The following is a 13556-nucleotide window of genomic DNA, read 5'->3' on the forward strand; positions in this document are numbered from 1 at the left end:
TCCCTCCTCCATCCAGCAGAGGCCGTGCCTCGCCTGCCCCCCAACTTCTCTGAAGTGGGCTGTAATTAGTCCCTGCACAGTGAGCCCGCTCAGGAGCGAAGCCCCCTCCTCTTCATGCTCTTTCCTCTAAGTTGGCTGAACATCGAATGTTCTCTAAACAGCTCTGAGGAGAAAAGGGTGAGTGACGGGAGAGGTCACAAAGTCTCATCAGGAAGGGACGCCCTTCCTGAGGTCCCGGGCGGTTCTGACCGAGTAGACTATGATGTGTACACACAGTTGTAAACTGTATATACATGTTGCTGACTGTGTTACATAACTGTGTGTTACACACCTACCAACTACTTATCGTGGTACGATTATATACGTGGGACATTAATTCTAAAATTTACTGTACGTGCATATACGTATCACTGTCCTACATCCGTAGTGTAAGTGCATCACAGAACAAATACGAGAAGAAAAGTGAGATAAATAATAAAGGTGAGTATAGGTTTTTAACAATTTTTCCCTGATCACTTCTGGATCTTCTAAATATTTCTGCTTTCTGGGGGCCCAAAGAGGGAAGAACGACATGTGTTTGTTTCGGTTCAAAGTGGACGGCTACGCGGCCTTAAGTAACAGTGCAGGGGCCAGGCCACTGTCCGGCCACACAGCGCGGCCCGCCCGTGACAGTGGCAGAGGGCGCGAGGTCGGTCACCACAGATCAGGCCGTCCCCTCACCCCCCTCCTGCCACGTTTTTCATGCTATGCTTTCCACTCACCAGAGAGGTTGCTGCTGGGAGAGTGAAATGTTTGCAGACAAATAGCTCCGGACTTTCTTCCAGAATGTGTGATGAATCTGTCTTCACAACCGGTGGGCGAAGGGAGAAGGTTTGGGAACAAAGCTGCCGGCTGAGGAGGCGCTGGCACTGGCCCTGCAGCAGGCGGAGGCGGCTACTCCCGACCGGCACCAACTCCAGACTGCGGGTGAGAGGGGGCGGGGTCGCATGGGGAGAGCTTGTTCTCACCGAAAGGTCGGAAAGGACGTGGAGGTTGTCTCCCACGTGGATGGAGACGTGGGCACCGCGAAGGGAGGAGCCGCTGCAGCGCGTGGAGGGAGCGCAGGGCGACGTGGGCCCGAACATCACATCTCACTGCGATGGCTTCTTGCTACCACATCCGTGTCACAAAATAGTTGAAAATACCTGGCAAATCAAACTGTGCAGAAAACCCAACTTTGAAATGTTTATTCAGTGTTTTGTAAATTAATGTGTACTCATATAACTAACTAAATGAGGATTCCTTTAAATTATTTTAAATGCATGAGGTTGAACAGACTCTACATGCTGATTTTACGGATGAAATTACATTACTTTTCTGGGGGAAAAAATAAGAGACCTAATTCCTTCTAATAGGATATTTCCTCATAAGATCTAGATATGATTAAATTCCAATAAAAAGAGTCATGGACAAAGAAATTGTAGGGTTTTAAATAACTTATTAAAAAAGTAGAATTCTTTGATGACTTTTGCATTTGAAATAAGCTACCAAGAATATTAAACCCTTGAACCTATCTATGTTTCAGGGAGATAACTGTCCAAAAAAAAGGAAGTTTCTCTCTAGGTGGATAACTGTGCTTTATTCACAGGTCTGGGTCAGGCCGGTGAGCACAGCCCGCCAGGGGTGGCCCTGGGTCCGACGTGTTTCTGTGCCGGTTGTGGGACTTCTGCCCTAAATCTGTCAGGACAGTCCCTCCGGCCACTTCTGCAAAAACCCTTGGGGACAAAATTTATTGTTATGCCTCAAGAGCTTTTTGTTCACCTCCAAAACAGGGGTCCTGGGTCACACCAACGATCGTAGGGAGACAAAATGCTCTATTTTATTAAACAGATCTCTTGATAATTAATCAATGTGGAAATGATTTCCCGTCACACTGACACTAAGGTCAACGTGTTAGGATTTTTTTTCTCAGCCTGTTTCTTTTCCTTCTGAATTGCCCTCGGTGGGTTCCCTCCGCCACCAAGCGAGTGGAGAAAGGCCAATTTATGGCTTTTTAAACCATAATTGCCCCTCTGGGCTTCCACTGGAGAAAGGTTGGGGGGTTTTGTCGGTTGTCAGATAAATACCCGAGAAAATGTGTTCTTGGATCCCCCAAATGCACAGTGGGGCCACGATACCGCGGACAGGAACGTTCCAGCTAGGCCCCCGCAGCCCAAGCGCGGCAGACTGCCTCCACCAGGAGACGGCATTACTGGAGTATGAAGACATGGCTCTGGGTTTCTGTGTTCTGGGGAGAACATGTCTTAATAAAGTAAGCTTTGCTTTGTTTCTCTGTGGAAGGGCAAGAGGACACTGTCCCGCTGAGTTGCTAGCCCTTAGTGCCACGTGCAGACATCGGCCCGACGCTGAGGCTGTTTTTAGCCTCCACAGACCCTGCTCAGAGACCGGTGGTGTCTTAGGGAACCGGGCCCTGGCCACTGAGAGATTAACACCAGACTGGGGACAGTGCTTACGGAAATGCACAGCAAGCAGTTCTTCTGACCTTTCCTTACTGAAAGGTCAGAGAGAAATTGGAGGCGGTCTTCCACTGCTCCCCTCATCTGGGGGCATTCCCTCTGGACAAGAAGTGCCCGTTGCAAATGCCGGACCAGGCGGTGTGTGCTGGGGGGATATGAAGTTGGGTTTGCATTCGAAGAGGGGCTCCGAGGACTGTCTGGGGAGAACGAGGCGGTGTATGTGCACGGCTGAAGCTACCAAACCAGGCGATGCAAAAGCCAAGTGGGCAACGGAATGGCTTAGAAACGCACGGAAGAGCAATGACTGCTGGCAGCAGCGTCGATATTCTCCCTCTGAGCACTAATTACATTATTAAGCAAACAGACCAACACAGGGTCTGCAGGACGGAAACATGTATTTAGGATCCAGTCACTCTCCACTTGGTGGTAAATAACCCTGTGAAACACACAGTTCTTTGCAAACAATATGGGCATTCTCCTTAACTTCTCTTTTACTTTCCAAGTGTGGGAAAGGGAGGCCCTGTTCCCACTCTGGCCGTGCTTGGAGAAGCTGGCCTCCGTACCTTCAGTGCTGCCTGGCTCTCTCAGCTCTTTCTGAGACTGGTGGTCAGAGCAGCCACCATCTCCCCAGGAGATGCAGGGTTCAGGAGACATAGGGAATGGTTTCCCGGAGGGGCAATATGCATCATCTCGTCTACTAACAGTGTGCACTTGCTAATCAGAACTTTGTAGTACATAAGAACCCAAAGCTCTTTGCTCTGGCTAAGTCCAACCTAATGAGGTACATGTACACACAGGGTTGGGAGGACCCAGGAACAACATGGAAAGGATTTATATGCAATGGAAATAAATCTGTTTTACAAAATGCCTAAGAGGAGCTTGCAGAAGAAAATGTGCAGCAGGCCGAGCCAGCCGGGTGAATGGCAGAGAGAATAGAGGCCATTTGAATACTGATGTGGCCCTCACTTTCTTCCATTTCCATTAATGACATGCTCATCAAGGGCAAACAATGGGACCGGCTGCCGGCTCCTGTCACAGTGTGTGGGTGCTGGGATGCCAGGCTGTCATCCCAGGGCTGCATTTAGAGACCCGCACACTAATAAGAAGTGCTCTGTGCCGTCAATGCAGACAGGTGCTTCCGCGGCTGGGACATGCTCCATTCCCTTCCCCCTGAAACCCTCCTCTCCCAGCCCCCCTGACAGACACCATGAAATGCACAAATTAACAGCCCCATCATGTTGGGCTGCTGCTGCCTGCGGTGAAAGCAGAAAATCAAGTTGTCACCCAGGGTGCAGTGATAAAGCCACAGCCTCATTTCTCTGTTGGTGCCCTGTAATAGCAAATGCCAGACAGCTGGATGGATGGGAGGCTTTAGATTAAGGCCTTGATGCACTCTGGCCAGAGAATTAGTCGTCGCTGTTTCCATGTAGATATTCTGTTCAAAACAAACATCTGGAGAAAGCAAAGTTTCCTAGAGCAGACATGCCATTTGCTTCTTCTGGAATCAAAGAAAACAGCTCAGAGCACGTGATATTTCTTTAAAAAAAAAAACAAAAACAGTAAATTTCCAACTCTAAATTTTATTAGAACTTTTATCAAGGACTTCGAGCTAGGCGAGGTTAACAATTCAGCAGAGTCCAGTGCCAAGACCAATCCTGACGCAAAGAACACTTCTCGGGACCACAGAGCCTTGAGCTACTTCCGCCCCGTCCAGCAGGTCCTCCTTTCCCTGGTAGAAAGGACTCGTGCTTTGGAATGTTCAGACTCCCCTGAGTAGCCTGCCTACAGCTGTCCCCAAGCCCAGACCTTCCTATTCCTCACTACGTGGACTGAGGCTGCCTCTCAGAAATAACAGGTACAACTAGCTCTGCCCCTACAACACCACAGCTGGTTGCTCTAGGCGTCCACAGCATGGCCCACCCTGGGCCAGCGGGGCCAAGGGTGCGAAAGGCAAGAAATGAAGGGGCCTGAGCCCTTCAGACTCTAAGGAGTTTAATGACATAATGGCCTGAGAACTTCAACATAAAACAGGAAGAGCAACTAACGAAACTTACAACATAAAACCCCCCTCCTGTCATTTTTATAGTGACAGTAAAACACTTTATTGAATTTATGAGCTACATAATGACTATGAAGAATGTAACTTGAATTAGAACCAACTCGGAAGTATAGTATCAACTATAAACCCTTTTACATTACCTCTTCCCTTCAGCTTTTTCTGTCCTTTTCCTTTTAACCAAGGGACACTGCGCTCCGCAGACGTACGCCCGAGATGGAGTTCACAACTGGCTAATAAATCTTGACTCTTCCTCCAAAGTGCCACAGCGGACACACCTCCAGGGGTAGGACACTCTCTGGGGGTGACCATTCCCTCTCGAAGCCTCTGAGCCATTAAAATGCATTTTAGAAAAGAAACCAGTTTGTCTTTTCTTTGCATAAAGCCTGTCAAATCGAGAGGATCTCTGGGGATATACATCAGGTATTTCAATATCAGTAACTCCACACTGTAATGGCCTTTCCAAAATAGAAACTATGACCCCTTAGCAGCTTATGAAAAGCATCCTCAGCCGAGGGTCCCGGGCAGGTGGGGTGTGGTGCTCAGGCCTCCGATGCTGGGCCTTGGGGGAGGGGTGCAGATCGCCGGGCTAAGCAAGCAGCCCGCTCGGCTGTGTTTTCTGTTTCCATTTTACTCTCTAAGTCTTCTCGTTCCCCAAGGCTTTTTCTGGAGGGGTAATAAAATAAAATGGGTGAAACAAAGCCGTAAGCCAGTTAAGTCTGAGAGACGTGTCATCGCATCTAAAAGGAAGAAACGGACCATTTCCATGCCCGGGGCTGACAGCGATGCCTGAGCTGGCAACAGTGCTATTCCATTTGATTTATAGAATAATGGGGTGACGAATGATGACAAAAATAAACTTTTACTGCACTGAACTGCTCCTTTATTTATGAAATTTGGCCAAGTAGTGAAATCTTTTATCTGCAAGTTGTAACATGGAGTGGGAACGAGCGATTATGGTGTGGTAATAGTGATCCGGCGGTGGAGGCTGAGTCAGTTGGAAATGGATTGAGGTAAAATAACTACCGCACCATGATAAATGTGAACAGCGCTTTGCTGACAGATGATCTAACAGGTGTTCATAACAACTATATAAGAGGATTTATTTATGACCAGCCACAGCCGCCGCACTGTAAATCACCCCAGCAGCTGCACACCGCTGAAACCAAGTCCCTGATGGAGGAGCCGTGCACAAGCCCAAAGAACACAATTCACTCCAGAATCTTAATCATCAAATAACATTTTTTTAGGTAATTACGCCACAGCACAGAAATCATAATTACTTCCAATTAGAAAACTGAGCCATCCAAACTTTGTTTACAAAATATTTCTCTGTAGGCACTGTGGCTTTGATGAGGCCTGCACACCCTGGAGGCTCTGGGGTCAAGGAGAGCAAGCCAGTGGGTGACAGCAGGTGCTGTGTGACGCCAGTAGGAGGCCCTCTCATGGTGACATCATCTGTCAAGGCTCAAGAGTCTACCTTTACTTTGGGAGGACACTGGTTCCCCCAAACTGCCATAGTGCCTTCTCCTCAGCAGCGTGTCTCATTCACAACACAGTCCTGGTTGTCACTCCTGCCTCGACGGCCAGTTCACTGACAGAGGGGACCTGCGCACCACAACGGAAGTGTTAGAAATGGGCATTTAAGGTCAGGGTGAGGAGCCCACCTTCATGTAACCTTTCCTGACGACTCTGCGAAGGCGGAACGTAACACATTTCTCTTTGCAGGCCATCGCCTTCATGATTCCTTCCTGTTATCCGTGAAGATGGCAGATGCCTCCATAAGACAAGAGTCCTCATTCATCACATTGTTTCAAAACAGAATAAAACACACAGCGTGGTTCTCACATGGGGTGATAGATGCTCTTTTGTGGGGAAAATCAGGATCTTGGTTGGGGTGTGATTTGAGAGTTACTTTCCCCTCCCCGGCCAGGTAATGAGAAGGGTGGACGAGGCTTCCCTTCTCGCCACAGGCCCTTGTGGCATCTGCAGGCTTCAAGGGCTGACATGATTGAGTCCACTGGCAGACACGAGTATTGATTAGGTTTCTAAGTACCTCTAGGTCTCAGAATAAAGATGCTTCTACTCTTAAGCCCAGACATTCGATGTCTCTGGCCCTCAAGTTGTAGATGAGAAACCAGTTGTCTTAGAATGTCATTAAAGACAGGTTTGAGTCCATGGTAATGATTCCACATTTGAGTTCTGAAGTTTGCATAATTACCGAGCCAGTTACGAATTACATGTATACATAAGACTGGCTCGAGAGAAACACAAACATGAGATTAAAAATTTCAGCGTCGCTTCAACTCATAATTGCTTAATCAATATCCAATTGCCAATGGAATTTCATATTCTTTAGCTGCTCTGACTATAAGCCCCAAAAGACTGATTTTAGAACCTTCAATGGCATAGGAAATAATTAAAACCCGTAAAATTGGCTTACAAGAAGGACAGTTAAACCAATAAAGCCCTTTTCTCCTTATCTCTAATTCAATGGTTCCCAACCTTTGTTTCCTGCCTCTACACTGTCTGCAGGTGCAGTGCACCCATCTGTAGCATTCCCACATTTGTTTCCCCTGTAAACTTCTGCACACCACAGAGGAGAGGATTGGAGCATGGCTACAGGAGAGAGAGAGAGAGAGACTACTGAGAGGGGAGGAGAAATGAGGGCAAGGAGAGGGAGATGAGGTGTGTGGGCAATGCTGCTTTCTGCAAAAGGTATTTAAAAATCATTTTAAGATACGGCCTGAGTTGAGACCCATATGCTACTTTTCCCTCTCCTACTCCTGGCAACTGTTTTCTAAATGCCACCTTACTTCTAAGACCTACGTAGCTTCACTGTCTCAGTTAAAACTTCTCGTATATTGCTAACCTGATGATAAGTTCTTCCCCTACACGCAATAGCTCTTCCTGGTGTGATATGACAATTAATCACGTAACTGCTTCCCATAAACCACGTGAGCTTTCAAACGGCTGTGTTCCATGTTTGCTGGTCAAGTGATCGTATGAAATCTAAAACATTTTTCCTCAAACAACAAGTGCACACAGTCATTAACATTCAGGTCATATCTTAAAATTCTGCTTATTCCAAACACAGGTGAAAATTGGTAGAAAAATAAAAAGTAATGCTACCAAAATAGGAAGAGAATACAACATTTATTTAGTTGTACCGAATACTGTTTGTCAGCAAGTCACACAAAGAAAGGAGACACAGTATGTGCAGATTCAAAAAAAAAAAAAAAGTCTTCTGTTCCATCTAAGGGCATATTTTCCTATTAAACACAATTTCCATTCATTCAAGAGTGTAACATTATCATAAACTTGATTTTTTTTTGTTCCTCTAAAAATCTCAAGAAGAGAGTAAAAGTGATCATGAAAACTTCCTGAGGTAACTGGTCAAGTTGGAAGGCAGAATGTGGAGAAAAAGAATTAAAAAAAAAATAAGCAAGCACATGATCAGAGGAAAGTAACTGTCTTTCAGTGAACTGACCTTCAGTTGATGAAAGAACAAAAGCAGTGGGCACCCAGTGGCTGGCTGGGCGGGTCCGCCCACCGGTGGGAACGGAGCAGAGGTGGAACTGAAGAGATGGGTTCGGCAAGTCTCTGGAGGCTGTTTAAAGTTGCTGGACTTGGCACCTGAAGTGAGTGGGGTAGGGGAGGAGGTGAGCTGGTGTTAGTATGTAAGCCAAATATGTTTGCAAACCAGGGATCACTAATTTAGCAAACTCTACATCGCCATTTCTTTATTGCCGACTGGATTGTAGATTTCTTTGGGGCACAGAGCGTATCTGTTTTACTATACCCCTGACAAGGGTTAGTGAAGTTCTTTAGCTTTTGCAGTGGATGCAGTCTTTAAATTATAAGGGTCTGTTAACTTCTGAAGATGGAGGTCCCCACTCTTATGTGAAAAGATTTTTCTACCTTTAAAACATGTTCCCTATAGTACCAAAAAGGTTACAAACCGGCAACAGAAAAGGTGAAAGAGCTTAGGTTTACCTTTAGTTGGTCCAACTTTTCTTTTCTTTTTTTAAATCTCTCTTTACATTACTCATCATTCTGCATTCTTGTCTTCTTTCTCTAAGAGTAACTTCTAAATTCTTGACAGCAGAAACACAGGTTAGAGGGGCAAACTTTTTGTGAGCTATGATAAAGTTACTCAAATGTTTGCAAATATTGGGTTGACCAAAAAGTTCATTTAGTTTTTTTCCATAAGATGGTTCTAGTAGCACTTAGTTGTATTTAACTTCATTTGAAACAATTTTGTTAGACTGTATTGTGACAGCTGTCACATCATGCACATTAAAAAAGAAAAGAAGTATCAAAATTGAATTTTTTGCAGCCATTTCAATATTGAAGATGGAAGAAAATAAACAACATTTTCAGCAAATTATAATAGCTTTATTATTTCAACACAGGTAAAAATGCAACTGAAATGCAAAAAAAGATGTGTGCAGTGTATGGAAGAGGTGCTGTGAAGGATTGAATGTGTCAAAAGCATTAGGCAAAGTTTCATGCTAGAGATTTCTCACTGGACGATGCTCTATAGTCGGGTAGACCAGTTGAAGATGATAGCAATCAAATCAAGACATTAACCGAAAACAATCAATGTTATACCACGTGAGAGAGAGCTGACATACTCAAAATATCCAAACCAATGAAGTTATTGGTGAAAATAAAAAATGGGCCTTTTATTTTAAAGAAAAAACTAAATGGACATTTTGGCCAGCCCAATGGTTATCAAGAAGGGCACATATCCAATTTCAATTTGATAAATTCTTTGTCATGTCTCTTTAGAATAAAAACATTCTCCTTATCTATAATAAATAAAGCTAATCTATTTTGATAGTAAAAATGAGGCTTAGTCTGAAATATACAAGGAGAGCCATTTTTCAAAACTGGTGTACATAAAATGTCCCATTAAGTGGACATTAAAATGAAAAAATATAGCTAGAATTAAGAATTCAACATTGACTAACTCGACTCAATGGAACAATTTAAAGATAATCATGGGTTATGACAAAGTTAAAGGAAATATGAGACAAAGGAATTCTGAATCACTGTACAAAAAACCCCAAGAAAACTCAAACCTGAACCTTGGGACTTTGGTCATTTTTCTAACTTCATTTATGTAAAAAATGGTTTAATGATATTAAGCTATTGATATTAAAGTGGTTTCAACTGTTTGCATACTACATTATATTACTGATATAATAAAGATTTTAAATCTAAGTTAGCAGACAAAAATATTATCTCATGCAAAAGTAAATCTGTAACACAACTGGAAAATCTACCTGGTTTGAAAATGCTTTTTCTTTCACTAAACCTGATTGCTTCTCTGCATAATATACAACAGTCAAAATATTTACTTTAGGTTAAAGAAAACTCCAGCATATAAACCTCAGGATTATAAGTAATTTCCCATTGAAAATGCAAAGACAAATGCTCTTCATACGCTAGTTTATTCATCTTATTATCAGAGATAATTTCATGATGGCTGATTATAATATCAGGAAATTCACACAACAAAATTTTGCACTGACTTTGTTGTTTTGGCATTTAATTCTAAAAAGTATGCTATCCCACTCTTACATGCCAAGCTGAGAGGCCATTTAGACTATTTCTAGGCAAATTTTTGCTTACTGCAGGAAGGAGGGTGATTCTCAAATTAAAAAATTTCCAATTCATGTCCATCATTGTTGAAAAGAGAGGGAAGACAAGAAGGACAGAAAAAGTAGTAGGACAGAGAAAATGCCACATGGATTCAAGAGTTGAGATAACTGACAACAAAATGTATGTTCTTTGGTTAGCAAAGCGAAGAGGGAAAGGACTGCACACAGGACAGATACACACTAGCATTCTAAAGCAGGAGACAAGAATGTCAAGAGTGTGTTCTCCCCCCACCGCCAGATGGAAGGGCTATTATTATAAATGAAAGGCAGCAGTGGTGGATGCCAGGCACTTTTGTTGTGTGCCAGATTCTGAAGTCCAGATGTAAGCAGGTTACCCCTGGGACAGGACGGGCTTTAGCTCCCGCAGCAGAACAGAGCCAATCACAGTCCTCTCAGTGTTTATGATGAGCTGTGCTGTGGAGCCCTCCTTGAGTTCCACTGTGACTAGCATCAGTGACCCACTGTGCACAGTTTTAGCTGCAAACCTGTGAGAAAAAAAGAGAGAGAGACCTTTTATCATGAGGGGGAAAAAGAAGATGGCATACATTCAAATAGATTTAAAACAACTCTTTTCTCCCCTCAATAATGTACTACAGGTTCCCTACTGCCAAAAACCCAGAGCCAAGTGTTCTTCTGAAAAACACAATGAACTGCCCAGCACCATGCTTACTGCGGCAGGTCACTTTGGTGCATCTGTAGAACAGAACTGGAAAAGGAGGTCTATTTTACTCATTAGCTGAACAAGAGATACATGTGGACAATTCTCCATTTCTATAAGTTGGGAATCATTCATTTATTTGATGATTTAACATTTTACCATGCATAGGGTCATTTAAAATAAACCACCATATTTTTATTTTTAAACATGTTAAGAAAAGATACCTTTCTCAAAGAGCTTGAAATTTTAATTCCTTACATCTGAAAATGATTACACAAAAGTTAGATAATTTAACGTGCATTACAAAACTCTTAAATTGCAATGAATTAACTCATGTTGCAATATTCAAATTCAATCTGTAATCCTAATAACATGTAACAAAATCACATGACAGCCAAGTGGAGTATCACACCCCTTTCATCTGAAATTTTCTATATGTTCAGAACATTAGATCCTTCTTTTTGCTTTAGAGTAGAGGAAACTTGAAGTCTAAGGCTCCATTACTAAATTCCAAGACATGAAGAACCTACTAATTACATGGAATTAAAAGCAAAACTAGCCTTTTAAGCACTGCAAGAGACTGAAAAGCCGTTGGAGGCACAATGAGCTTGTGTCAATCCTGCTAATTCTGCACGCACAGTTGAGCCCCAGAGACGTGGAGGAAGAGGACGGGGCACTCCTAGGCCTCCATTTTCCACATGGTGCATGTTCCAGACATTTTTTGGGGGAAGGGATTTGATTGCAGGGATGACTGGAGAAAAACAAAGTTGCTGCACATGAGCTTTTGAAAACACTAACAAGTGTAGAGCAGGTCTGTGACCTGCTGTGACCCCACTTTGCAGGGCCAATCCCCTTTCCCCTTTCTGTGTGACACGTGTCTGAATCTGAGCCATCTGCCTCAATTTGCGCAACATCTCCAGCCACAATGGCACCCAGTTAGGCCTGACAACAGCGCACAATACATAAAAATGAAGCTGCTGTGCTGTCAGCACGCTGAGGTCTATTCGAGAGCAAACCAACTGGTCAGTGTCTCATGTCTGACAATTAGCATGAGCCCTGCACGGAGCCCACAGCGTCCTCAGGGACCTGTTTAATTACCATCAACATAAAAGAGGGAGTTTATCAGGAGACACTCAGAAAAACTTCACACCCGACTTAATTAAAATATTAGCCACTTAAGCAGGAAGCAGATTCTCTTTAAATGAAAATTTCTTTTTTGAGGTTTTTTTAAAAAAATGACATCAAGATCTCATTACACATTAGATTCTTCTCTCTTTTTTTGAAACCTAACAAGCCATTTTTGGCCAAAAAAGAATCATAAAAATCAGTCTTCCAATCATAATTAGAATACTGCATCAAAAGCAAAACAAAAATGCTAATTTTATTCAATTGAAAATATTATCAACACCTTTAAGTTGAGTTTTAAAATGGTAGCTAGTGGGTTGTTGATCAAATATGTCAGAAACCTTCCCGGTTCTTTATGTGTGTCTGTGCGTTCTCTCCAACACACTGAGACTTGTAAGGAGTCAGACAAAGCCGTTCTTCTACTGAGGGAAGCAACTGTACCTGTAGTTTAAGAACAGAAGTCACAACCAGTGTTTTAAAAGAGGTTTTGTAAAGCTCTTAACACGCATATTTATCTTATCTTCAGTTACCCACACATTAAGGACAGGCACCCCAGTTCCATCTTTGAGAGCATATGAAAATGACAAACCCCCCACGACCCCTCTTTGCTATCACCCATGGAGGTTTATGCACGTCTTTTGTCTGAGGACTGGAGGTTCCACGCTTTGGGAAGATGCCATTTCTGTGCTTCTGATAAACCTGCCACCAAATGATACTAGGTGGCTCCACTGTCCCACTCATTTATGGAACTTCCCCCCAGAGTTGGTCATCACCCAGTATTTCAGCAGTGGCTCCCATTTCTGACAGGGTTATAATTATGTAAACAGTAGTCTTATTAGTCCCTTTATTTACTTAACACTCTGTATCTTGGGACCACAGAGAAGGAGATTATGTCTGAATAGGAACACAAAAGCACTGCTTGAATTTCATGGTGACAGAGCCTCAAGACACCTTTTATCTCTTTTCTATTACAAACTTAAAGTTGATGTTAGAGTAACACAAACTCAGGAGTCATAAATGTCAAATCTGATGTGAGTCTGATTACAAAGATTAGTGTTTTGTACATGTTTTGGAAATCCTATTAACACAAAATTCTCAAAACCATAAAGAAGAGGGGCACGGATGAAACAGTGCATTTGCTTATACTGTGGTGGAAACGTGCTAAACAAATCATCCCAGCAACCAGACCTGGTAGCTGGCATAAAACTAGGTCTCTGTCCTGGTGGACACAAATGGGGGGCGCAATGCTGTGAAGAAGGCTGGAAGATCAGATGTTCTCACACTCTTGCTTCCTAGTTCAAAGGATATATTTAATTGGAACACAGCATGATCACAATTGGTTTGTTTTGGTCCACGGAAAACAAAAAACACTCCCCCAAATTAAGCCAGTTAGTGAATAACAAATAGCTTGGCTTTTGGGTATAAGAAACATTGATTATAAAGACAACTTGGGTCAAATACTTATAAATTGCATTTAATGGCCAACATCAGAACCTTTGTACTTGGCCTCAAACTAAGATCACAAGTGACAAAATTTTTTTAGGAGGCATGTG

General features: G+C 43.2%; 1 protein-coding gene across 2 annotated transcripts in view; it reads right to left on the reverse strand.

Annotated features, from left to right (window-relative positions):
* Positions 1-8927: 8927 nt before the first annotated feature.
* The window catches only part of AP3B1 (adaptor related protein complex 3 subunit beta 1), a 262282-nt gene continuing 257653 nt past the window's right edge, over positions 8928-13556 (reverse strand). For both annotated transcript variants that reach the window (XM_053664477.1, XM_053664478.1), the window contains one exon: positions 8928-10705. In XM_053664477.1, the coding sequence (XP_053520452.1) occupies positions 10552-10705 (154 nt within the window). In that variant the 3' untranslated portion in view covers positions 8928-10551. The remainder of the gene's footprint in view (positions 10706-13556) is intronic.

Source organism: Artibeus jamaicensis, unplaced genomic scaffold (assembly GCF_021234435.1).
Source record: "Artibeus jamaicensis isolate MK-2021 breed Jamaican fruit bat unplaced genomic scaffold, CSHL_Jam_final contig_373, whole genome shotgun sequence".
Lineage (NCBI taxonomy): Eukaryota > Metazoa > Chordata > Mammalia > Chiroptera > Phyllostomidae > Artibeus > Artibeus jamaicensis.